This window comes from Bombyx mori, chromosome 19 (genome assembly GCF_030269925.1).
Source record: "Bombyx mori chromosome 19, ASM3026992v2".
Lineage (NCBI taxonomy): Eukaryota > Metazoa > Arthropoda > Insecta > Lepidoptera > Bombycidae > Bombyx > Bombyx mori.
The window spans coordinates 656,589-680,939 of record NC_085125.1 but is presented as its reverse complement, the minus strand read 5'-3'; the positions used below and the strand labels follow the sequence as shown (position 1 = coordinate 680,939).

Below are 24,351 nucleotides of genomic sequence, written 5' to 3'. Positions count from 1 at the left end.
TGATGTTGATATGGTAGCACTGATAAGTATGGTATTAGACAAAATCAAATAAACTCTCATTTTTTTCCCTAACTATTCGCTGGTAGCCTAAGATGCTAATCTGGCTACGCTCGGACGCTTATGTGAGCTCACGAGCTCAACTTCAGAGAATCTGCTAACATTAGCTCCACCAAGAACAGTGCTTCGCAGAATCAACTTTCCAATCGCAATCGCAATTCACGACCCACTGAGAAGAATCGGTGAGAAACTCAAAATAAAACAATTCATATAATTCGACACTGCATTCCTACGCAAAAATCCCAACAGACTAATATTAGAGACTAGCAACGCGCCCTCGCTTCGCCTTTGGAAACATTAATATTTATTATTGACTAGCAGCCCGCCCTCGCTACGTTTCGGAAACATTAAATATTATTATTGATAGACTGAGTCCCGCGATGTTATCCCGCGGTACGACAATAAACGCAGGTGACGCCGCGGGGCGAAGCTAGTCTAAAAAAAGTAGCCTAAGTTACTCCTTATATCACCAGCTACCTGTCAGTGAAAGTTCCGTCAAAATCGGTCCAGCCATTACAGAGATTAGCCAGAACAAACAGACAGACAGACAAAAATTGTAAAAAATGTTATTTTGGTGTATATATTGGTGTATATACCGTATGTATATTCATATGCATGTGGTAATAAACGGTTATTTCAATATTACAAACAGACACTCCATTTTTATTTATATGTATAAATTTAAGTGAAACAATCAACCCATTTCACTTATCTGCTATTCTATTTAAATGAATTATACTGCATTAATTAGATTCTTTCTAGTGTTTACCAGACCCCATAGACATCACAATCTAAATGCTATTAAAATGCTTCAACATACGTTATGAAATACATTTACCTGCAAGCCAGCTTACCATCTATTTGTATGTTAGTTGCTAAATTCAGTTTTAGTTTTAACGATCATTTCTAACTAGAGATGGGTTTTGCATATATCTATACTAATATATACACTTACAGTGGTTTTTACGGATTTTCCGTTATAACTACAGAACCATGCATCAGATTGACTTGAAATTTGGTATCCGTGTAGAAAATACATGTACTTAATGGATAGGCTAATATTTATATGAGTGTTGGACTCCCTACACCAGTTGCGGGGGCGTTAATGATGAGGATCGTCGTGGGGGCGCTAATGATAATATAATAATAATATAATACTTATTGCTTAATATGTAATCATGTAAATTTTAAATGCCCAGCGAAGCGGGTCGGTACTGTTAATCATATTATGTTGATAATATTATAAAAGATAATAAATATTAATTCTAATAAATGAATAAAAATAATAATTATTTAGGTAAAGCTACTTATAAATAGAAAATCTGTGTTAGCTCACCGCCGGTTGGCAGAGTTCCCAGAAGGCTGGCAGCATTTCCACGCTGGATAGCAATGCTAATTCTTTGTGCAAAATACGTACCGGCCTTCTGGTCTCCCGAGGCCTCAAAAAGTTTTTTTTTAAGGTCCTTAAAAAAGCTTTTAGCAGATGGGCCCCAGGGGCCCAAAGTTTCCACCCCAAACGGAACAAAAATGAAATCTTTAGAGAGATTTTCATATTTCCGTCGTTTGAGGCCTTCAGCCATTGAAGCAGCGCTGCCAGCGTTAGAATTAGTCCCAGGAAGATGTGTCGGTGCCATGGTATCTACACAAGTCGCATCCCAAACGAGCGACCGACCCATCTTCCAGGGAATTATCGACATACCGTCTGGTCTCTTACCATCGCTTCGCACCAAACCATTCGGTTCTAGAATGGCTGGCACGCCGGCGCTGACAAGGGCCCGAAGGATGATGTCATTTATGCTGGCGTGGCGGGATATTCTGCCAGCGCTTTTCACGCATGAGAGCCCGTGGTAACCAAAGCGGTCGACAATGTTGCCACACTGGCAGTGATGCTGAACACAGCAAGGTGCCCCCAGGCGAAGACAGGTTGCTAAACGAAAGCTATTGTCGGACATTAGAGTGCCGGTGTGAAGTGATGGATGGGCCTGCAACCATAGCCCCGATTCCCATTCTGCAACTGCGAGGAGGCGAGCACGCTCTGTTGAATCTCTACATGAGTCAAGTAAATTTTTACGTATTAATTCACAGAGCGGCTCATCCCACAATCGCTGAGAAGTCGGGACCGTGGGCAGATCAGTATTAGGGCAGGTTAGTAACCACTCATTTCTTGCTTCAGTCATTTAAGTGATTTTTGGATCCAATAAAGGCGAAGACAAAATTTTAGAAACGAGTTCGTAAGTACTGTGGACTGAACCAAGAAATGCTGGTAATGCTACACATGAAATTTTGCGGATGCCTAGGCCCCCAAGCTTTATCGGGAGAGAAGCTAGGGACCATATTCGGTCGTCCATGTCTACGTTCCAAACCGCGACGAGTGTATCTCTATGTTGTCCAAATCCTGTAAAAGAGTTTTCTGTGTCCAGATTGGACAACACCGGAGGTAGTAGGTAAATTTGGGAACGAAAAGGCAGTATCTAATGATGTTGTAAGCCATATGGGTGTTAATTTTGAGTAGACGGCCTGAACATGCACTAAAATTTAGGATTTTCTCTTTAACGAAGTCCTGCATGGACTCCTCAAAGACTGGGGCACCCAAGAGACGAAGTGATGACTTATCTACAATTTGAATGCCAGGAATAAGCTTCTTAATTTTCTCTAAAGTTCGTAACGAAATTTTATCATTTGAAACAAAAAAAAAAAAAAAAGTGAGTTCTTTATTACCACAGAGACTTGAAATTCGATAAAGCGGAAATAACATCGAAAAACATTTTATTTTTGCTAGTGGTTTCAGTACTTCACTACAAATAAATCATTAAGTTTATGCAAAATTCTACGAATAGATTAATTTATGACATAGGCCATAGAATGGCCATAGATATAGCGCTAATCTGTGTTAAGTGTATAATCTATGTCTGTGTCATTAAGCATAGATAATACACACATTATGTTTCATTCTGCTCTTCGATAAATATTTAAAACTACATTTAACAGCACATTAAATATTGTCATTCGAATCGCGATACATATTTATAAGTACATTTTTGTAGAAATCGAAATCATATATATTTTTTAAAACAAAGAAAATGTCTAATTGGATTGGATACGCGGTTTCGGTGAACTGTGGCGAACCTTTAGGCTGCTATCAAGGCACCATCCTTGAAGCAGATGGAAACACGTTAACACTAACTAAAGCGTTTCGAAACGGATTTCCATATCCTAAATTGCAAGTTACACTCAAGTAAGTAAATATCAAATCGTATCGTATACAAAACACAACCAAGCCAGAGTTGTCATACAAGAATCTTTTATGGAAAATTATGTACTGCTACTACTTCCATTCATACATAAAAGTTTTCGTGTTTAAGAATGTGGTGCGTACTCGCTCATGAGTGGTCATCATCATCCCTAATAGACATCATCAATAGGAGGAGCACTGCCATGCTTACTGCTCGATACCACTTAAACTAGGTATAGTGAAATCAGCTGTTAGATTCTGTTTACCAGTCCTAGCACCATAGACTAATATGCCTCTGCTTTTCTACACTACATTTGTCTGCTGTAGAAAAACAAAAAAAAAAACTACATACTTCCATAGCAAGTTTTATTTTTTGGCACCGTTACTCCCACTTTTTTCCTTGTTTCACTTACATTGGTCAAACAATACTATTATTGAGACGATAATTTCCTCTGTGCAGTGCTGCAGATATAAAAGATTTAAAAATTATTGAAGCTAAACCAGAACCATCAGAGCAGACTCACAGCACAGTAGCAGTGACTAAGAGTGGCAAAAAAGCTCAGAAAGCAACAGTTTGTGAGAATTTACAGGCCAACCCTGCGCAGACTAGTTCAGGTAAATACAATAGATTTTAGTATGAAAACCTTTCCCTGAAATCTTCTAATAATATTTTCTTTCACCTAAGTTGAATATGGTATTATTGCTCATAACATAAAACTAATAAATGAACCTACTTATGTATTTTTATTTTTTATTTTATTACATATGTAGTATGTTATGTATGTAGTAATGCTAAATTAATTCAGACAAGTACCTAATAAGATTGGCACATAACATATTAAAATATAGTTTTAGAATTTCAGACATTTTAGCCTTTACTAGGCAAGATTAATAAAAAAATAATATTTCTGGATGCAAGTTCTATCTTTCTTGCTAACTCTCTAGGGCTAAAATATTAAAAACTTATTTGAATCAATCCTATTAAGAATTATTTGCTTCAAATTTGAAATTTATGTATTTTAGGTCTGTTATGGTTCAGTCAGGAAACTGTTAATAAAGCCTTTCTTTGTGACTTTTATGAGATTATAGGATGCTTTATGGTTTTATAATATATTTAGTCTAAGGGTCTGGTGGAATAGTCATGTCATTAGAAGTAATTTCATAAGCATAGATTATTTGCAGGAACTCCATCAACTAGTGTTGTTAACAATAAATCTGCTAATCGCAATACAGTACAAGGCCCAACTCGCAGCAAACCCATTGAGATACAGGCAAATAGGAATAATAAAAATAATAACCATGCCGGTATGTATTGCTAAGTCAATTTATTTATTTTTAAAAATACTTAGAAATGCTTACAATGATTATACAGAAAAGGAAAGCCAAAAATGGTAATTTAATATAATTTAGGGAAATCCTCAGTTGACTTATCTGATAAAATGACTACTAAAACTGGCAATAGAGCTTTTACTAAATACTTGTATTGTAAATTTGATAGTGCTATTCAAAGAAGAAATTCAGAAAAATATTGCAATTTCTGATGTTTTAAAGAATTAGCAATTTATTTAATAAAGTATTCCAGTCATGATTACATTTCTCCAATAAATTGCATATTATAGAGCAAACCTCGTTGGTCATGTTAAATGTTAGTACAAGTAGACATTATCCTTTTTTGGATATGTTCCATTATTTTATCACGATTAAAAGTAGCCCCAGTAATTCGTCTTAATGCTCATCAAGACAAATTTGGAAACTTTCTTCAGAATATTTTGTCAGATAAATAAAATCCGAAACCATCACCAGGTAGCTACGGCAACTGCAGCTCTACGCCGAAAGGTCGCAACCTCGTTGGTCAAGAAAAAGCAAGACGTCGGAATGAAGCATGCTTTGGAGAATCAACAGATGCCATCGATGACGATTTTGATTTTGAAGGGAACCTTGCACTGTTTGACAAACGTGCCTTCTGGGAGCAGATGAGAAATTCCCACAAACCTGACCTTGTCAGGCAAGCAGATGATGCTGGGAAGTATAAGCACGATGAGAACGTATTGGGAACTGCTCCGGTAGCCAGACACGCAATGAGAGTGCCAGATAACCTACGGGGTCCGATTGACTATGTAACTGACGAGGGGGTGATCGTTCCGTCGGTCGTGCCGCGCGTCCGCAGGCAGCTGTGGGAGGGTATGGTGAGGTACTCTTGATGCCGATACTATACATGCTTTTGTTAACTCATCAAAACAACTCGATTATTATTTCAAATTTTATGTTGGAGAAAGTTGTACTAAATAATATAAACTTTGCGATTTAGTGAAGATTATAAATTAGCAGATTTTTTTAAATAAATGGGCTACACTTTTTGGTTCCATTGGATATGGGCGTCTATAGAGTAAATAAAAGAGCCGGTTTTTCAGTTTACTAAGATTTGCTGAAGAACAGCTAGCAATATAATTAACATTGGGCTCTCAGCTAAAAGGGCATGCTAATTATATACGCTATAGAGTAAGCAATACGATTTCCAGCTACGGGCTAGCGGAGTGCGCGTACACGCTGCTGGCCCGCTGCGCCGCCGACGTGGCGCTGCGGCTGGTGGGCGGCGGGCGGCGCCTGGAGCCCCGCAACGCGCACCAGCCGCCCTGCGTGCTGGCCGTGCCCGGGCCGCACCGCGCCGGCGCCGCCGCCCTGCGCGCCGCCCGCCTGCTGGCCGCGCACGGCGCCCGCCCCGCCTACGTGCTGCCCGCCGCCGCCGCGCCCGCGCTGCAGCCCGACGTGGACGCGCTGGCGCTGTGCGGCGTGGCGCCGGCCGACGGACTGGACGCGGCGCCCAGCCCTGACCTCGTGCTGCTGGCGCTCTACGACCCGCTGCTCGACGACCCCCAGGACAAGTATGAGTGAGTGCTGCCAACTTTGCACACGACCGACTGCTATTTTTTTTAAAGGGATTTTTTGACCTGGTAGCTAAGACCTTTAGGTAAAGTCTTATTTTAATTTATATTCTTATTTTTTTTAATGAAAAATGACAAATATGGAGTGAAATGAAATGAAGATGATTAATTTGAGAGATTAATCAACTGAGATGAAATAAAATAAAATGAGATGAAATGATATGGAATGGAATGATATGGAATTCTTTGTAAAATGGTGGTTATTTACGGAGACTTTTTCAGTAGACTTTTTGGAGGATCCCGAGAAGCTACGTCCAGCGGCTTTGTTTCATTTTCCCACATTTGTGCGCTTTCACAGATATTAATAAACATTTAATAAGCCACTGATATTACACATTTAAAGCTGAAGAAACACTAAATAGACAAAATAAAACAAAACACACAACTTCACTCCTTGCGTTCCCGCCAAAAAGTCCCGTCCGACTGCACTATACACAGCCAGTGCATTATGTTGCAGGTTTTTAGTAACTTGATATTACTTTTAAGTCGTGGAATTCTTCGCGAACACGCATTACGTACAGGTTTCATTAGATCGATCAGTATGTCGCGGTCGCGTCGTCAGATACTCCACCAATACCCGTGTCTTCACTGCAAGTTACATGAAGTTGCGTCCTGTTTCGCACCCCACTTGTTCAACTAATCAATACGTCTCATACATCTGCCAATATTCACAGACATACAGATCACTACATAGTATAAAATAAAGTCGCTTTCTCTGTCTCTATATCCCTATGTATGCTTAAATCTAGTTTTACGCAACGGATTTTGATGCAGTTTTTTTTTTAATAGATAGAGTGATTGAAGAGGAAATAAATAGAGTGATTGAAGAGGAAGGCTTATATGTATACTAACATCCATTAAATAGTGGAGAAATCAATAATAAATTACAATTTCCGAAGCGAAGCGAGGGCGGGTCGCTAGTTAAATTATAAGCAAGACCTACATTGCGTATCGGTTGATTTCCCAGATCTGTCCTGCAGTGGGTGGGCAACTGCCGAGCCCCCATCATCAGCATCGAGCCCCCGGCGCGCGGCTGGCGGAACGTGTCGGGGCGGGCCGCCGTGCTGTCGCTGGCGCCCCCGGCCGTGTCCCCCTCGCTGGGCAGACTCTACCTGGCCCACGTCGGAGCCCCCACCAAGGTGTACACGGACCTGCGCCTGGCTTACCGCCCGCCCTTCGGAGCCTCCACGTCCCTCGCGCTGCACCCGAGCGACGACTGACCCCGGACGGAGCCCGTGGACTGACGCAAACGCGTATTTTAAATCGTGACATAAATAAATAGGTCATTGTCAATGTTAAAATGAAAGGTGATCGATTACTATAAATATATTAAGTTAACTGACCGCGACACGCAGTCTGATATCGACAGTTGGCAAACTGAATGAGAACCGATATAAACCATTCGTTCGTTCGCTCGTTCGTTCAGTAGCGCGCGCGGTTTTAAAATAAATGACGAATAAATTAAAACAAAGTAAAATGTTCGCATATTAAATGCATTTAATTTTGATAAGTATTTTTAAAGTTGTATGGCCGGGGTGAAGGCTATTTGGTTTAACCTAAATTTTTTCAACTTTACAGAAGAGCCATTTAAAGTATAAACATGACTTTTATTTTCTTTTTTTTTAATGCGTTAACCATAATTGTATTTCAATTAAAAGTAGAATTGTCGATGCTAATCTATATATACATATATAAAAATGAATTGCTGTTCGTTAGTCTCGCTAAAACTCAAGAACGGGTGGACCCTTTGTCTAATTTTGGTCTTGAATTATTTGTAGAAGTCCAGAGAAGGTTTAAAAGGTAGATAAATATGAAAATGCTCAGAATTAAATAAAAATAACAATTTTGTTTTTCATTTGATGTGACCCCCGTCGGACGAATTCCTTTTGTTTGTTTTAAGTTTATTTTATACAAAAGTTGAGGTCTTTTATTTACCGATTGAGGCACTACGAAGTCTACCGGGTCAGCTAGTACCAAATAAAATGGACATTTAATAACAAAATTAATATCGCTTAAACCAAATACCCTTCAACGATATACAAATTACCGATCAGACTCACTTGAAAATATGTTAGTGTAGCCAACTAAATATATTATTTTAGACTCAACGGATCTCTTCACATGAACTACTCGAATATAAATAGTATCTAGTATGACACACTGAACTGGTCTCACAACCGAGTCAGTTATTTTAAATCAGCCTATACATTATCTCTTAACTATTTAATGTTTAAATCTGATATTCGTTCGGGAATTTTACTGATTTTTTGTTTAATGCATCAGAAATAAGGGAGTTGTATACAAAAACTACATTAAAATATGTTCAATAAAACATGCTGAAGTTTCATTTTATGTCAAACTGTGCGCAAAACAAAAAGAGCTCACTGATGCAAGATGTCACTTTTCTAATGAAATACGTATTTAACAAATGTTCACGATTGACTTCCACTGTGAAGGAATAACATCGTGTAACCAAACCTGCAAAATTATAATTTGCGTAATTACTGGTGGTGAGACCTCTTGTGAGTCCTCAAGTGGTTACTGAAGCCCATAGACATTTATGACGTAAATGCGCCACCCACCTTGAGATATAAGTTCTAAGGTCTCAAGTATAGTTACAACGGCGGTCCCACCCTTCAAACCGAACGCATTACTGCTTCAAGGCAGAAATAGGCAGGATGGTGGTACCTACCCGCGCGGACTCACAAGAGGTCCTACCCAGTGGCGTAGCGTGGGTGTCAGCCGCCCGGGGCAGTAGACAATTTTGCAGCCCTTTTATTTAGGTATTTCACTTTGATGTATACTATACATTATTTCTAGACTTTTTTTAAATGGACGGACAACTGTCAATCCATCAATAAAACTTTCTTTGAATTTCCAAGCACACGTACTTCCTTACTATTATAAAATATGGGAAATCCTCGCGAGTCAGTATAGACGGTGTTGCCAGTTCAATCGGTCCAAAGTAGTTGCGATAAAAATATGATATGGTTCAAATATTTTTATTATTTATTGTGAAATTTTGCCGCCCCCTAAACAGTGCCCCCCCCCGCCCCTACCACGCTACGCTACTGGTTCTACCACCAGTAATCCCATCATCTCGTTTTTACCAACACACCGGAGCAGAGCCACACCACTTACCTAGAACCGCTGAGTTCATCCGCAGTGCGTTCCCAGAGATCTTTTCAAACAAGTACCATCAGGCCTCGGAATGATCTCTCCTCCACGATGTTTCCCGAGCGCTATGATATGTATTTCTTCAAACGAGGTTTGTAGAGAGGTTTCAATTGTAGGCACCTCCCGATCCATTAACGGTACTTTTAGGCCCCACCGTCCTCGTCGAACCCGTCGCTTGCGACGAAGGGCTCGACGAGCGAATTAACCCACAGACACAGTCCACTGAGTTTCTCGCCTGGTCTTCTCAGTGGGTCGCGTTTCCGATCCGGTGGTAGATTCTGCGAAGCACGGCTCTTGCTAGGGTCAGTGTTAGCATCTCTCCGGTTTGAGCCCCGCGAGCTCATCTACACACGTTAGGGTGAAGCTGAAATAGCCTCTCAAGGTTATTAGCATAGGTAGGAAAAAAAATGCTAGGCAGCAGCAGTTTGGCTATGCCTCTAGCATTGCTGCCCTCCAAGGGCGACGGTAACCACTCATCATCAAATATGCCATATCGTCGCTGTCAAACCAAAATCTGCTAAGTGCAAAAACTCTATTTTGAATTAACGAGTAAAAACATTTTCGTCTAAAATTTTATATGAAGGTGAATTTTTAAGAACTATATCAAATTAAAGCTAGGTATATACTCAACAGTTTTTTTGTACGGTAGATAGGGCTGTGAACTATACGAAAAAGGTCACAAAGTAAAAACCTCAAAAAGTGCACATTTTTTTTTTACCACAGGAGAAAATCGCCGGATCCCCACCCGCACGGCAGGTGGGGATCCGGCGTGGTATGTGGGAGTCGAACCTCACTAAAAACTCCTGCCGCTCACAGCCGGCGCCCTACCCCGGACCGGGCGGAAACCCATACATACATAGCAGATTTTGGTTCGACAACGACGATATGCTCGTCTTCCTATAGGTGCAATAAACAAACCTTAAAACTACCTATATAGCAAAAGGGAATAATTAAAACGAAATATTACACAATCCATCAATTTATTTTGAAAAAGGTATTTCAAAAAGCACACACACAATTCTGTTTAAAACGTTCCGAGACGTTGATTACGAATCGCTCAACAAAATAACTACAATATAATTCATACAAATACTATTTACAAGCGTGTCTTTGTAAAAATATCATACGACCTTTCATTCTGAACAAATGACGAAGCTTCTAACTTTCCTAAAGTTCATCGGAACTCGTGAAGACAGCTTTGTGCTCGATCAGCGACGTTCAATCCTAAGTCTTATGTTAAAACAATTCACGTGACATCTTAACCAGTCAACGAATAAAAGATATAAATAATATTATAATTTAAATACTGAACAGTAATGGAAGCCTTCATGCATCGGTAAGCGCACAGCTACGGACAAATAACAACGTGTTATTGGTAAATTATAGTTTTTTTGGAACGAAGTTTCTTATGGGACGATGCGGAGGGGTACCCTAACCGGGAAAAAACGTCCGTAACGTAAGATTTTTATTAGTAATGCACACAGCGTACGACTTAACTTTGTAATAACATACAAATAATAACATATTTTTTTATCATTCATTGACCACGATCTCAGAGCGTTCGTTTGCGCAATACACTAACTCTTATGCAAACAACCGTGAATGAAGTGTACCACAATAAGATCGCACGTTACCGAATGACCGTGGGTTGTTGCGAAACCTTCAGTTTTATTTTATTTATACCTCGAATAGAACTTAAAATTAATATTTTTATAATAAGGAACTTCGTTCCTATCCGGTGTCCCACGACACCACACATCTTTTTTTAATATATAAATAGACAATAAAAACGGTCAATTAAGTTTTATTCATACAATCGTTTCATGGTTCACGAATGACTTTACGTAGTTCCATAATACAAGAGTAAAGAAATTCTTAAAACAAATTTACATTATACATTTACAGATTTTTTTTTTCTTTCAATAAATAATTCAAATTGTATTATTAAGAACACATTACAAATAAAAACTTATGTAATAAATTGCACCAAGATCCGTTCTATGCGAAACAAGAATAACATTCGACATCGCTATGAGGGGTTTGACAATTTAAAATAACATACTTAAGTATATAATATATTGGATAGTCAGTTAGTCGTTGGTCGCGAATATTGCGACCCGGTAGCAAGTTGCTTAGCGTCGATAGCGTGTAGGTCGCGGAATCATTAACGATCTTCCAAAGTTTGTTTTGGGAAGATCGAGAATCTTCAGACCCGCTTCTCAAACTAGAGGATGGTCACGATATCATTTTATTTTATAGTTCTGTGATGACTACCCAACCCTTCACCCTTCAGTGGTCACTGAAGTCTATAGAATCCGCGGCGTAAAAACCGTTTAGTGATTTGGCCCAACTTCCAATGGTACTGTATTCACTCACTGGGTACATTTAATGGGGATTTTATTAGCGCAACAAAGAAAAATGGATGTACTCTTTGTTTCCACGTTGAAATCTATTTAAGCTCTCCGCATTTCAAAGAGCTACAACGGTATTATATCGCATGATAACTCGCAAACAGAATTTTTTTTTCTATTAAAACACTAATCGTATAGTTGATAGAATAAGTTTAAAAATACATAGGTATTAAAAAAAATACACGTACATATGAAATTCGGATAGGAAAACGTAGAAGCTCATATTTACTATAAACTAGACTTAAGGGGGACTAGGCGTAGAGGAGTGCTCATTTCGTATTCTTAACGGGATTTTAACTACAAAAATGTCCGATCTAAAAGCAAAAACGCGGGGACAGTCGTGAATCACAATGTTAATAAATTATAAAAATCGTTTTTTAATATTAATTATGATAGGAAGGTAGCGAGGGCATTAAGGATATAAAATCCACTAAAAACTTGACCCACGTGGATCTATAACAGCTCGCCCCGAGTATCAAATGTCATTGCCTGATGGCCAGTCCAAAAAATGGCACTATTATCATTGGCCAATTTTTTGACTTTACCGCCAAATGTACAAACCGAACAGTGTGCTTAGTGCCAGTTATTTAACGTTCTCGATAGCGTAAACGTTAATTCAAATTTGTGTGCAGTTGGAACAGCGCCCCTAGAAACGTTGGCAAACGTTCCAACTCCGTACAATTTTGAGTTAAATTTTACGCTATCGAGAAAGTTAAAAAAAACTCGCACTAAGCAAACAGTACCTACTATTTACCGCTTAAGGCGCATATAGTACAATGAAAAAGAAAATGATATTTTTTTGTATATCCCTAATGATTCAATCAATCCGATTTAAATACAACCATAACTTATACGATAACAATTGAACTAGTGATCACACACGTACACAATCCAAGCTAACAAACAATACCGGAAGCGGTGATATAACATCATCCTACCATAAATCAAAAAGAATCTTTTCACCATCTAAATCTCGCACATGTATTTATCGTTTTAACTCTGAATCCTATTATCTGACGTCACACGAGACAGGTCGTTGACCCCTATACATTTTGTCATCAGCTGATTTTGTTAGATACAGACAGTTCTCAAAGCTGAGCTGAAAACTGTCGCGTGTTTGCAATCCATTAGCAACACGTACTAACGTATCATCCACTGCTGGATGTAGGCCCCTCCCATAGTTCGCCACAATGAACGGCCTTCCGCATCCAATCTTTCCCAGCATATCGCCGCAAGTCATCGGTCCAACGGGCAGAGGAACGCCCAACGCTGCGTTTACCGGTACGTGGTCTCCAGTCCAGAACACGTCTGCTCCATCGGCTATCGGTTCTACGACACGTATGTCCGGCCCATTGCCACTTCAGCTTGCTAATATTTAGAGCTATGTCGGTTACTTTGATTCTTTGACGGATTTCCTCATTTCTGACTCGATCCATTAAAAAAACTCCGAGCATACACCTTTCCATAGCACGTTGAGCGACTTTAATCTTACGGACCAGACCTACAGCCAATGTCCACGTTTCAGCGCCAAATGTCATGACCGGCAGCACGCAAGCTTTGAAGACCTTTGTCTTTAAGCATTGCGGGATTGCCGAGTTCATGATATGACGGAGTTTTCCATACGCAGTCCAGCCCAACTGTATGCGCCTGTCAGCTTCCTTCTCAAAGTTGGCCCTGCTCAGCTGAACAGTTTGGCCTAGATAGGTGTATTCAGACACAACTTCGAGTACCGCAGGTTCGACTATTACCGGTCCAGGAATGATATGGTCGTTGAACATGACCTTAGTTTTGTCCAGATTCATTCCCAGACCAACACGTAGTGACGCGGCATTGAGCTCACCCAGCATACAGCTGAGATCCTCCAGCGACTCTACCATTATAACGATATCGTCTGCAAATCGGAGGTGTGAGAGATACTCGCCATTGACATTGATGCCCAGCTTACTCCAGTCCAGAGTCTTGAAGACATCCTCGAGAGCAGCAGTGAACAGTTTCGGCGACATAACGTCACCCTGTCGCACCCCTCAGTGAAGCTCAATCGGGTTTGTCTGCTGGTTTTGGATCTGGACTGTCATTTTTGCGGCTTTATATAAACCCTTCAACACCTCAATGTACCGATAATCGACTAGGCATCGCTGTCAGGATTCCAGAACAGCCCAAGTTTCAACGGAGTCGAAGGCTTTTTCGTATAGGAGTTACGATTTATTACTGTATTTACTGGGATAATTAAACGCCTCTACGGATTACGGGGAATTAATTAATGTTATTTTCTATTTGCTTTATGGTTTTCCTGTTCCGACCTCAAAACATTACGCGCTGTGTAATGTTAAACAGCCGATAACCGAGAGAACAGTTCACATCATGACTACACTTATGCGTGTCATTCACTTGACAATTTTAGGTAATACACCCTCAGCGTGGCATCGAACCTGCGATCTGACGTATGAGGGCATGCTTACCGCCGCCAAACGATAAGCACTATTCCCGTTCTTATATAAAATTAACTAGCATCTCCGGTTTATTATTACATTTTCATCTGAGGTATTTCAGTGTAATTACAACAATACACAACATTAAACATACACACACACAATATACACAACACGACACAATACACACATACACGTATTTTACTATTACGACATAGTAGTTTTAAAACCGATATTTATGAAAAGTAACTTTTAGTTAGAAAAATCGGGTAAAGTATCAAGATCGTTTGGATATCGATCGCAGAGGATCAAAGGAAACTTCTATGGGTACCTAGTACGGCAATATAATATAATAAAAGAATATTTCAATGATTGAATTACATAACAAGAACTACTTAGTAAGTTTCGTCCAAATAAAACTTTGGAAATTAAATTATAAATAATATAATATAATTAGCCCCTAACCTACTTCTACATTTTGACACGTGACAAAAACTCAACAAAATATTGACTATCACACAATTATATCTTTTAATAAGTATTGATCGAAGAATGTATTAAAATCAAAATTATAAAGCATCAAATTTTTTTTTTCAAACGTCTTTAGTTGTCGAGGACAGTTCGCTAAATGCGCGGACAGATGACGTTTCACCATTTTTAAGATTACCTACCACCTCATATCTAATCTGTATTTCACATTCCATAAAACCTGCTATTTAAAATTTGATTCGGCTCAAGTCTTGAGAGACAAAACTTTTAAGTCGTTCCGAACCTGATATGTGGGTTAAAATACCTAGTACGGTAACAGGTACGTACCTAGTATCGTACCTATTCTTTCTCTAGACCTTCACTGTGTTTCCCGTTAGGTTGGTCCGTGCTCGGCTTCATCTGCACGTCGGTGCGGTTGTCCAGTAGCGAGCCGGCGTGCGACCCCAGCGCCCTCCGGATGAGCGCGTGGGACCGATCCCTAAGCCTCAGGAGCTCATCTTGGATGCGATCAGTTATCGCTTTCCTTGTCTCCTCGTCGGTTGCATTCGATTTTCTTAACCTGGAATTTAGTTTGAGAAATATGTTTTAGACTTCTATTTGAGTCGTCTATTATCAAAGGTGGCAATCTGTGCATTTGGACAAAAAACTGTTATTGATATGTCAATTCAGATTGATTTGAATATAATCGTCTCCTTCAAAGAATACGGTTCAAAATCTGCTTTAAATAAAGGTTAATACTTAACCTGTTATTTATCTAAGATGTCGTTCAGAAGAGTTTTGTGACTGCCAATGGAATACAAAGTCAATAATTCGTTTTTCTGATTTACCAATAATTGTCCAAAAGTCACATTGCCGGCTTTGATAATAGTCGTCTCATTTGTCTTTTGATTGGGCCATTCACCATGTGATTGTAATTTTAGGTCAATTAATCAAAAAAATATTGACTATAATTAGTGGTATATTAGATTAATAACACATAGAAATGATATAGATATTATAAATAAGAAATCATGCATTCCCAACTTGTGTTTGTGATGTTAATTTGCTTTACTTAGTAACTCAATTTTGTTTTTCATTTATATAGAGATGGGACACTATTATTTTGAATTGATATTATTCCACATTGAAAAATACTTACGTATCAAGTAAGTGCTGCATCTGTATAGGTTCACCAACACATAGGAACACTCTCTTCCTGAATTTTAATAAGTACGGCTCCGTGTTGGGAAGCACCCGGTCCAGGCCCTCGTGCCAAACCGGTACGATCAGCGGAGCCTTGGGGCTCTCAGCGATCAACCTTCCAACGCCCCACTTAAACCTCAAGGGCTGTTTCTCCACATTGACCCGTCCCTCGGGAAAGATGTGGACCCATTCGCCTTTGGATAGCCTCTCGACGCAGAAGTCCATCGCGGGCTGGTAGACCCCCGCGCCGCGGACCACGGGCACGCATTTGCCCAGGGCGAAGAAGCACGAATGTAGCGTGTTCGTGAAGCATATGTCGTGGGCAGCGAGCGACCAGCGCATCCGGGATTCGCGGAGTAGAACTACATAGTCTAAGACGCCTGTAATAACAAAAAAATACATATTGACCGGGAATTGTTACAGATATTCAAACCTGGGGACTCAAGTTTTTTTTAAATTTATAGCTTAGATGGGTGGACGAGCTCACAGCCCACATGGTGTTAAGTGGTTACTGGAGCCCATAGACATTTACAACGTAAATGCGCCACCCACCTTGAGATATAAGTTCTAGTCTCAGTATAGTTACAACGGCTGCCCCACCCTTCAAGCCGAAACGCATTAGTACTTCACGGCAGAAATAGGCGGGGTGGTGGTACCCAGCCGCGCGGACTCACAAGAGGTCCTACCACCAGTCAAGATAATTCCGTGCTTTAGGCGTTATGTTCTGACAATTTTTTTTTTTTATTATCTTTTTGACCAAACTCGGCTCGGCAAAAGCACACGGCTCCCCAGGACCGATGTAGTAGATTATGTACAGGCAGCGAGTTCATTTACTCATTTATTTATTTTCTCACAATAATTACACTATTAAAATTAGTTAAGCTGCGTGATTCTATTCGCTTAACGCTCTCAAGGCTGTGTTAATACGTCGCAAAGTAAATCACATGTACATTATTCATGTATTCATAGGTTTTTATGTTTTGCCGTTTTCCTTAGAAGACATGCGATCGACACTAACGCTTGTGTTCGACAAAGTGTATTGTTTACAATTCCACGGGAATACAACACACTGACTTTCTCGGCGGATATTCTATTGATTATATTCTATTCCTATTCTATTGATATGATGATGATATGATATTCTAGGCAAAAAAAATAATTGTAACAAATCTGTTTGCCTAATGAATATTCAATCATAATTTAAATGGATTATTTAAATACATATTTGTTTTATGAAGACAAAAGCTTTATGAAAACAACTATTACAACAACTATTGAAATTGTAGCTACTTATATCGATTAAAATTATTAACAAAAAGATTTATAGCACAATTGGTTTTCAACGACAGAATGTTGGCGCGAAACGGGTGTTTAAACATGGCGGACTTGAACCAATATTGCCAACGCTGTAAATTATGATGACACATAGGTACATTGGTTTTCATGTATTGGACTTGAATTCACTGTCTTTGTCTCAAGGCAGATACAGGAAGTGCCATTTCGTTACATTACATCCGATCGGTAGTGCCGAGGTCAGAACACATTGTGACTTTAAGAAAACAAAATGCTAATGAGCATAAAACGCGTATCGGATCTAGACATTGACATTGATTAAGCACTTCGAGAAAATGTTTTTTATTTTATTAAAACAAACGTTTAGTGATCTAATATATTTTCTTTGATAAAGGCATTGAGATTCAGGCATCTGTCAATTATCTTGCGTTGTATGATGGCTCCCGCCACAATAGTTCGGTAGAGTTTTTATTTATCCCGAGCCCCAGCGCGTAACATTATTGAGGTAGTAAAAAGTATCCCGTACTCGATTGATACTCTAACCCAGCGGTGGGCAAACCGCGGGTCCTTGACTCCTCGGCCATGGCTCTTTCGTGAAATGTTACGAGATTAAAAACCGTAAAGACGCTAATAAGTTTCCGATATCTACAACTATTCTCAAGTAATCCAACACGTCATTTCGGATCCCTCCGATCCACTAATATACTCATACAATACAATACACTCTCGGAATATTATTTATTATCTTGCCTCGTCAGAAGAAACATTTAAACACAAGTCTAAATAAAATAAATAAAAGGTGTCTGAATAAATTTCAATTATGTGCTATCTATATTTGGCTCTTTTGCTTGAAAATTTTGTCGACTACTGCTCTAACCGAATTCGATCCCATCCGTTCCGATAACTACTTAACACCAGACGGGCCGGCCACTCGTGCACGCGTCAACAGGACTAAACAAATATTATTATGATAAACGTAGTAATTGCATTCGCACAAAAAGTTCTTTGAACTTGTGTCGCAAGTTCCTCTTAAACAAAACAAAACTTGTCGCCGTTATCAACGATAAAGTTACTTTATCTATTGTGTTCCACGATCTTTGCACTCATTATTCTAATCAAAGTCGAATCGTAGACTCATGACGTGTGAGAAATTGCTAATCAAAACAAAATTAAAATCATAATAAAGAAGTATGAAAGTCGTGGCTTTGTTGTGGAGAGCGTGCATCAACCAACTATCAAGCGGTTTGCGGAGCTCTAGACATTAAGACTGTTGCCGCCCACCTTGAGACATGAGTTCGAAGTCTCAATTCTACGGCTATTTTACCGATCTAGTCCGAATGGACCTGAACGGTTTACAATACGGGCAACCACCAACCATAACGATGGAAGGGTGACATATAGCAAAGGGTCTTGTGGATCCGCACTATGCACCGTTATACTGGCCGGTCACCGTCCTCGTCGAACCCGTCGCTTGCGACGAGCGAATAAGCCCATAGACACAGCCCACTGAGTATCTCGCCGGATCTTCTCAGTGGGTCGCGTTTCCGATCCGGTGGTAGATTTCAAGTAGATTCTGCGAAGCACTGCTCCTGCTAGGGCCAGTATTAGCAACACTTCCGGTTTGAGACCCGTGAGCTCACCTACATGTTAGGCCGAAGCTGAAATAGCCTCTCAAGGCTATCAGAATAGGTAGAAAAAAAAGTTATATTGTGCACTTGAGGCTTCATGTCTCAAGGTGAACGGGGTTACTCACGTTGCATTGTACGGGCTTTGGGTACCACTTAAGACCGGATCGGTCGCGTGCTCGTTTGAAGGATTATGTAAATTTTGTCAAAAAATGTAGCAACTTCGCAGACTATACATTATGGTTTAAAGAAACGTGCAACTTCAGTCAAACTTCCTTCACGGTGTGCAGTATTGTGGTTTTCTTCAATTTTCATCCTTAAATCAAATTTCTCTTGTAATACGGAATGCTGTCTATAAGAGAAACGACCTAGCTCGCTTTGTTCGCGAGACGCTCTGTCTATTTTCTCACTCTCGCTCGTCCTAAATTGTATCTTTTCACTCTAACTGTAACGAACGCGAGTTAAAATTTACTCTCAACGCGCCTAAAGATGTTTCGCTTCAAAAATTGGTATATTCGCTCACCCCAGAGTCCCGGGTCGTCGAAGCACGAGTGGTGGTTGGAGATGGTGAGGAGCGGCACTCCAGGGGGCCGGAGCACCGCTCGGCGGAGCGTCTCTTTGTTGTACACTGTCGTTTTATTTAAGAATTCTGCAAATTACAAAGAATACTTAGATATCGAATCACGGCCAAGCAGAATCAGCCGATACACCCTGCACGAGGTCAGTGCTTAGTGCTTGTTTTTTAACTTTCTCGATAGCGTAAAAGTTAACTTCAATTTGTATGGAGTGGGACTGCGTTTGCTATTCAAACGTTTGCTAACTCAAATTTGTACGCAGATCAAACAGCGCCCTTGGCGGCAAACGCAGTCCCACTGCATACAAATTTCAGTTAACTTTTACGCTATCGAGAACGTTAAAAAACTCGCACTAAGCACACCGTTTTCTGCGTCTTCGTGACGTAATGACGATTTCTAGTTTTACTGTGAACGAGATACGTTATTCCATTACTAAAAAGTATTCAAAATAATTAACAAACTTATACATCACTAAGCATGTTTATTGGAAGTCAAGGTAGAGATACCACTGGTCTAAGACGAGCCACAGTCATGAGGAGTACTGAGTAACAGCTAAAACTAATTGATCTTTTTTAATTTCTTTGTTGAGTTTAATTATTATGTTAAATCAATCTTTTACTGGTGGTAGGACCTCTTGTGAGTCCGTGCGGGTAGGTACCACCACCCTGCCTATTTCTGCCGTGAAGCAGTAATGCATTTCGGTTTGAAGGGTGGGGCAGCCGTTGTAACTATACGTGAGACCTTAGAACTTATATCTCAAGGTGGGTGGCGCATTTACGTTGTGGATGTCTATGGGCTCCAGTAACCACTTAACACCAGGTGGGCTGTGAGCTCGTCCACCCATCTAAGCAATAAAAAAAAATCATTGAAATACGAGTAGGCTCCTTGATAGGAGATGTCGGAAAACGCGTTAATGAAACTAACGGAATGCACAATAAAATTTACAGTAGTTCATGGTTAAATCTTATCTTGCAACAGTGTGCCTTTGTATCACTAATCGGTCACAATTGTTTACTTAGCTTTTAAGCGGAGATGTAGACGAAATGAACATTAATCATCAAATGCAATGTTTGCTCAATAAATTTTGAAAACGTCTATATATTTTTTCCGATATCAATAAATTTTCGTATTCCAGGTGTTTGCAACAATTACTTGCTTTCTTGTGTAATTGTTGTAACAGTTAAACATCTATAATTTATTAGTATATATTGTTTCAAGCCCATGTAATTTTAGACTGAACTTTTATTATTCGAATATAACGACTCGTTATTATTTTGCAAATATACTCGCTATGCGTAGCGCATGACGGACTCAGACGGACAGTCGTATTGTCGTCATATTACATCGACTGACCAACAAGTGACGCGCACGTTAATATTTTCTTAGGCTAGTTAGTCACTAAGGGGCAAAAGGCGATAATTCGCTTAGCGATTTCTTTACTGAACAAACAAGTTTACTGGACACTAATTTTACGTTAATAAAATGGTGTTAGAGTTTTTAAATATTTCGTACGTAAATGCCGCCACCAATTTTGAAACATGAGTTCTAGGTCTCCGTTTTTTTAGTTTTTTTTTAATTCTTTGAGCCGAATGTTATTATTAATATTACTGCTTCACAGCATCAATAAGCAGGCTAGTAGCATTGGAATCCAGATCCTGTGGTACCTATTGCATCCCAGCACTAACTACTTGATTAATTATGGTGAAGTAATTAATGACAGTTTAGTTATTAGTCAATAACATCTATTAACCACAATCTCATATTTTACATTCTAACATGCAATCTTAACCTCTGTTTATTAATTGATAAACAATTCAATTGGTAGCACGTGCTATGACTATTTGAAAGGCGAGACGATTTGTTTAATGAATGAGTATAGCAATTGGAATAACCACCTGCACTTAGCATATGAAATATATCTTTATTGTGCATTTTTAAACATTGATTTTATGACCAAGAGTAGTTAAAACTTGATATACAGAATCGTTTAGGATTTACTTGCACTATACAAGGTATTTCTATCCACATTCAATTTGTAATTTCAAAATGATGTAAAGGCATTTTTGGGGATAAAAGTCTATGTCAAGCTTAAACTAAAAACTTCCACATTTTTAATGTCAGTAATATAAGATCAGAAGATTCAGATTCAGAATCAGAAGATTAAATCATATTATTTATATCAGGGATTTTAGTAAGTTGTCCACAAACACTGGTAAAAGTGGAATGTTTCTCATCTATATAATGAGCCATATCTGGCTCTGTTTTATTATTTTGAGAAAACCAGTAATGGAGGGTCAAAGTGTCTAGCTTATGAGAAGACTCATTTGGATTGTTTTTTTTTTATTGCCCGAGCAGGCAGCGGGCATACGGCCCACCTGATGGTAAGTGGTTACTGTCACTCATGGTCGTCAGCAATGCCAGGGGCAGAGCCAAGCCGCTGTCTATCGCTTAATAACAAGCCTCATTTGAAGAAGGACATGTACTCGATTGTCGATAATCCTTATCATTCAGATTGTTTCACTCAATCAGACATCAGTTTCATGTCTTGTAATGTATGTTCCATGATTTATTTATGCAAATTCGATATTATGCTGTCATTTACTTTGTACCACCCACCAGCAGAGTGAAGTTCAGTTTGGTTTTGAAAAGACCAGAATTATTTCTTATTTAAGTGAAATCAGTTTGAACAATAAGATTGCCTATTGTACTTTTTGTATGTGTGATATGATGTTGAGATTTAAAAAATATAACAAAGCAAAAATACTAATTAAAGGTTTTACTTTATTATCATAGGCGTATCTGATAGGACCTCATTTTAAATAGCTGACTAGTGTATAATACTATTTTGTGATTATTTTTTTAATTATGATAATCTACTGATAATTTCAATAACTCCTTGCTGTGTATAAAATTGTGTTAATTACTAAATTCTCTCAAATTTTTTATTTTATTTACTTCCTTAAAAACATATTTTAAAACTGTACTAAGTTCTGAGTAGATTTTAGCACATAAATATTAATTTCTAAATATTTAAAAACTATGAATGTTAAGAATATTATTATTCATAATTTAAGTTTATCTTGACACGTGAGAAAATTATCTACCCGATCTTAAGAATCATTCACCTAAACAGTAGCTATAAATGTATATACTTCAAATCTTCGACAGTAAATTTCGCTCAAAACCGTGACATTGACCTCGTTAATAGTGGATAACTAAATGAGCACTTCATTACATAAAGTAGTGCGTAACATAATGCAAATTGAGGCGGCGATAACCAGGACGTGTCAACTAACCAGCCAGGCTCGAATACCATCAAACAAGTAAACCCGTTCCGTCACAAAAAGAAAGATTTATTCAACACTATTATTTAAAATTATACGTCGCTTTTTCACGCTAATTTCTCTGTCCGATTTTTGGTAATATTTAAAAAAAACGTATATGCGACTTTGTTAGGTAATAAATAAATTTACCTATTATAATTTTGCTAAAAAGTCCCACGACGGCGACTGTGAGCGAGCTCGCACAATACCACAGCCGCCCCGGGTTTCGCAGCCGAGGGATAATCCAACCGATGTCGTAGCTCATGATGAATTACACTTATAATAACACAGAGACACTACATTGACGTCATATCATTGAAAAAATACGAAAAAAATCAATTTTAATTACACTTGTTATTCGATTTTGCCTCGACCTTTGTGCGTAATGATTTGAAGTGAATGTTCTCTTTGGTAGTGTGACATTACTAATGTCAAGCGTCATGTTGACGTTGTAAGTGTTTTTTTAAGGGATTTTATGACCTGGTAACTAAGACCTTTAGGTCCAGTCTTACTTTAATATTTTATATTCTTAATTTTATGAAAAATGATAAGATGGAGTGTAATGAAATGAAATGAGGTGAAGATGATTAATTGGAGACATTAATGAACTACAATGGAATTAAATGAAATGAGATGAGATGATATGGGATGAAATATAATCTCAGTAAAATGGTGGTCATTTACTGAGATTTTTTCAGTGAACTTTTTGGAGGATCCTGAGAAGTTAGGTCCAGCGGCTTTGTTTCATTTTCCCACATTCGTGCACTTTCAGAGATATTAAACAGTTAATAAAACATTAATATTCACATTTAAATCTGAAGAAACACTAAATAGACAAAATAAAACAAATCACACAACTTCACTCCTCGCGTTCCCGCCAAAAAGTCCGTTGTGAGTGTGTATGACGTACATAGACCTTTATAATATACTTCAGTGGTGATGTACCGTAAAATGGGGCGATTAGGGACAAATTCCAACTTTATGAGCAATTTTAAGGTAGTTGTTGATGTATATAATGCTATATCAGGATCAAAATGACTGAGTCTTGAGGGCATCTTTGTTGTCTAATTTAAAATTATGCAACTAGCATTCCAGTTTAAGCAAAAAATGCAAAAATAGGTGTAATCCCTATTTACCCCAAAATTGCGGTTAATTGGGACGAAATGAGAAATTTGCTAGGGTTGGCACTACTTTTATTTTTATATATAGTTTTAATTTATTTATTTATTTAGTTGCACCAACAAAGTGATCATCAATAAAAAAAATTGAAAAACTGACAAAAGTACATGGCAGACATCACCTCAATTATAGGTGCAATCGACAGTGCTGATATTTCTATCTGGGTTAAGAGATTAGGTGTGTCGGGTATTCCATGGATTAATCAGATGAATACCTCCACTCTGAACAAATATTAAATATTTTATTATGTATTACTCAGACATTTTTGTCCACCTTGAGATTTCACTGATCTTGTTACATGTCTCTGCAAAATCGACTTACTTATATTAAATTGCTTATCTATTTCAACTAAAGACTTATTCCCAATTTCGCTTCGAATAAACCAGATTTTTACCAACAAATTTAAAAAATATTGTTATAACTACATAGACAACCCT

The 24,351-nt window shown here is 38.7% G+C and overlaps 2 protein-coding genes and 1 long non-coding RNA gene across 3 annotated transcripts; 2 read left to right on the top strand and 1 right to left on the bottom strand.

The window, feature by feature from the left end:
- Window positions 1-2,969: 2,969 nt before the first annotated feature.
- Window positions 2,970-5,980, top strand: LOC101736134 (enhancer of mRNA-decapping protein 3; the record flags this gene model as incomplete). Its single annotated transcript, XM_004926168.5, has 5 exons — window positions 2,970-3,292; window positions 3,750-3,904; window positions 4,472-4,594; window positions 5,093-5,480; window positions 5,809-5,980. Coding segments are annotated over exons 1-5 (993 nt in total), but the record flags the coding sequence as incomplete, so codon positions are not given.
- A 7-nt stretch (window positions 5,981-5,987) lies between these two features.
- On the top strand, window positions 5,988-8,563 carry LOC134200633 (uncharacterized). Its single transcript, XR_009975629.1, has 2 exons — window positions 5,988-6,177; window positions 7,199-8,563. It is a non-coding gene; the product is annotated as an uncharacterized LOC134200633 (long non-coding RNA).
- A 1,808-nt stretch (window positions 8,564-10,371) lies between these two features.
- Window positions 10,372-23,161, bottom strand: LOC101745523 (tafazzin). The gene is made up of 4 exons (XM_004926149.5): window positions 22,886-23,161; window positions 19,361-19,486; window positions 15,876-16,299; window positions 10,372-15,296 (listed from the first exon to the last, which is right to left on the bottom strand). The coding sequence occupies exons 1-4, from the start codon at window positions 22,998-23,000 to the stop codon at window positions 15,077-15,079; spliced, it is 885 nt and encodes a 294-aa protein (XP_004926206.1). The 5' UTR covers window positions 23,001-23,161; the 3' UTR covers window positions 10,372-15,076.
- Window positions 23,162-24,351: the final 1,190 nt, after the last annotated feature.

What these genes read in the sequence shown, in the direction of transcription:
- LOC101745523 (XM_004926149.5), bottom strand. Translation starts at nt 23,000, where the DNA reads ATGAGCTACGACATCGGTTGGATTATCCCTCGGCTGCGAAACCCGGGG. An exon ending in CGACGACCCGGGACTCTGGG is followed by an intron (nt 16,300 to 19,360) that starts GTGAGCGAATAT and finishes TTGTTATTACAG; the next exon opens with GCGTCTTAGACTATGTAGTT. An exon ending in ATGCAGCACTTACTTGATAC is followed by an intron (nt 15,297 to 15,875) that starts GTAAGTATTTTT and finishes ACTAAATTCCAG; the next exon opens with GTTAAGAAAATCGAATGCAA.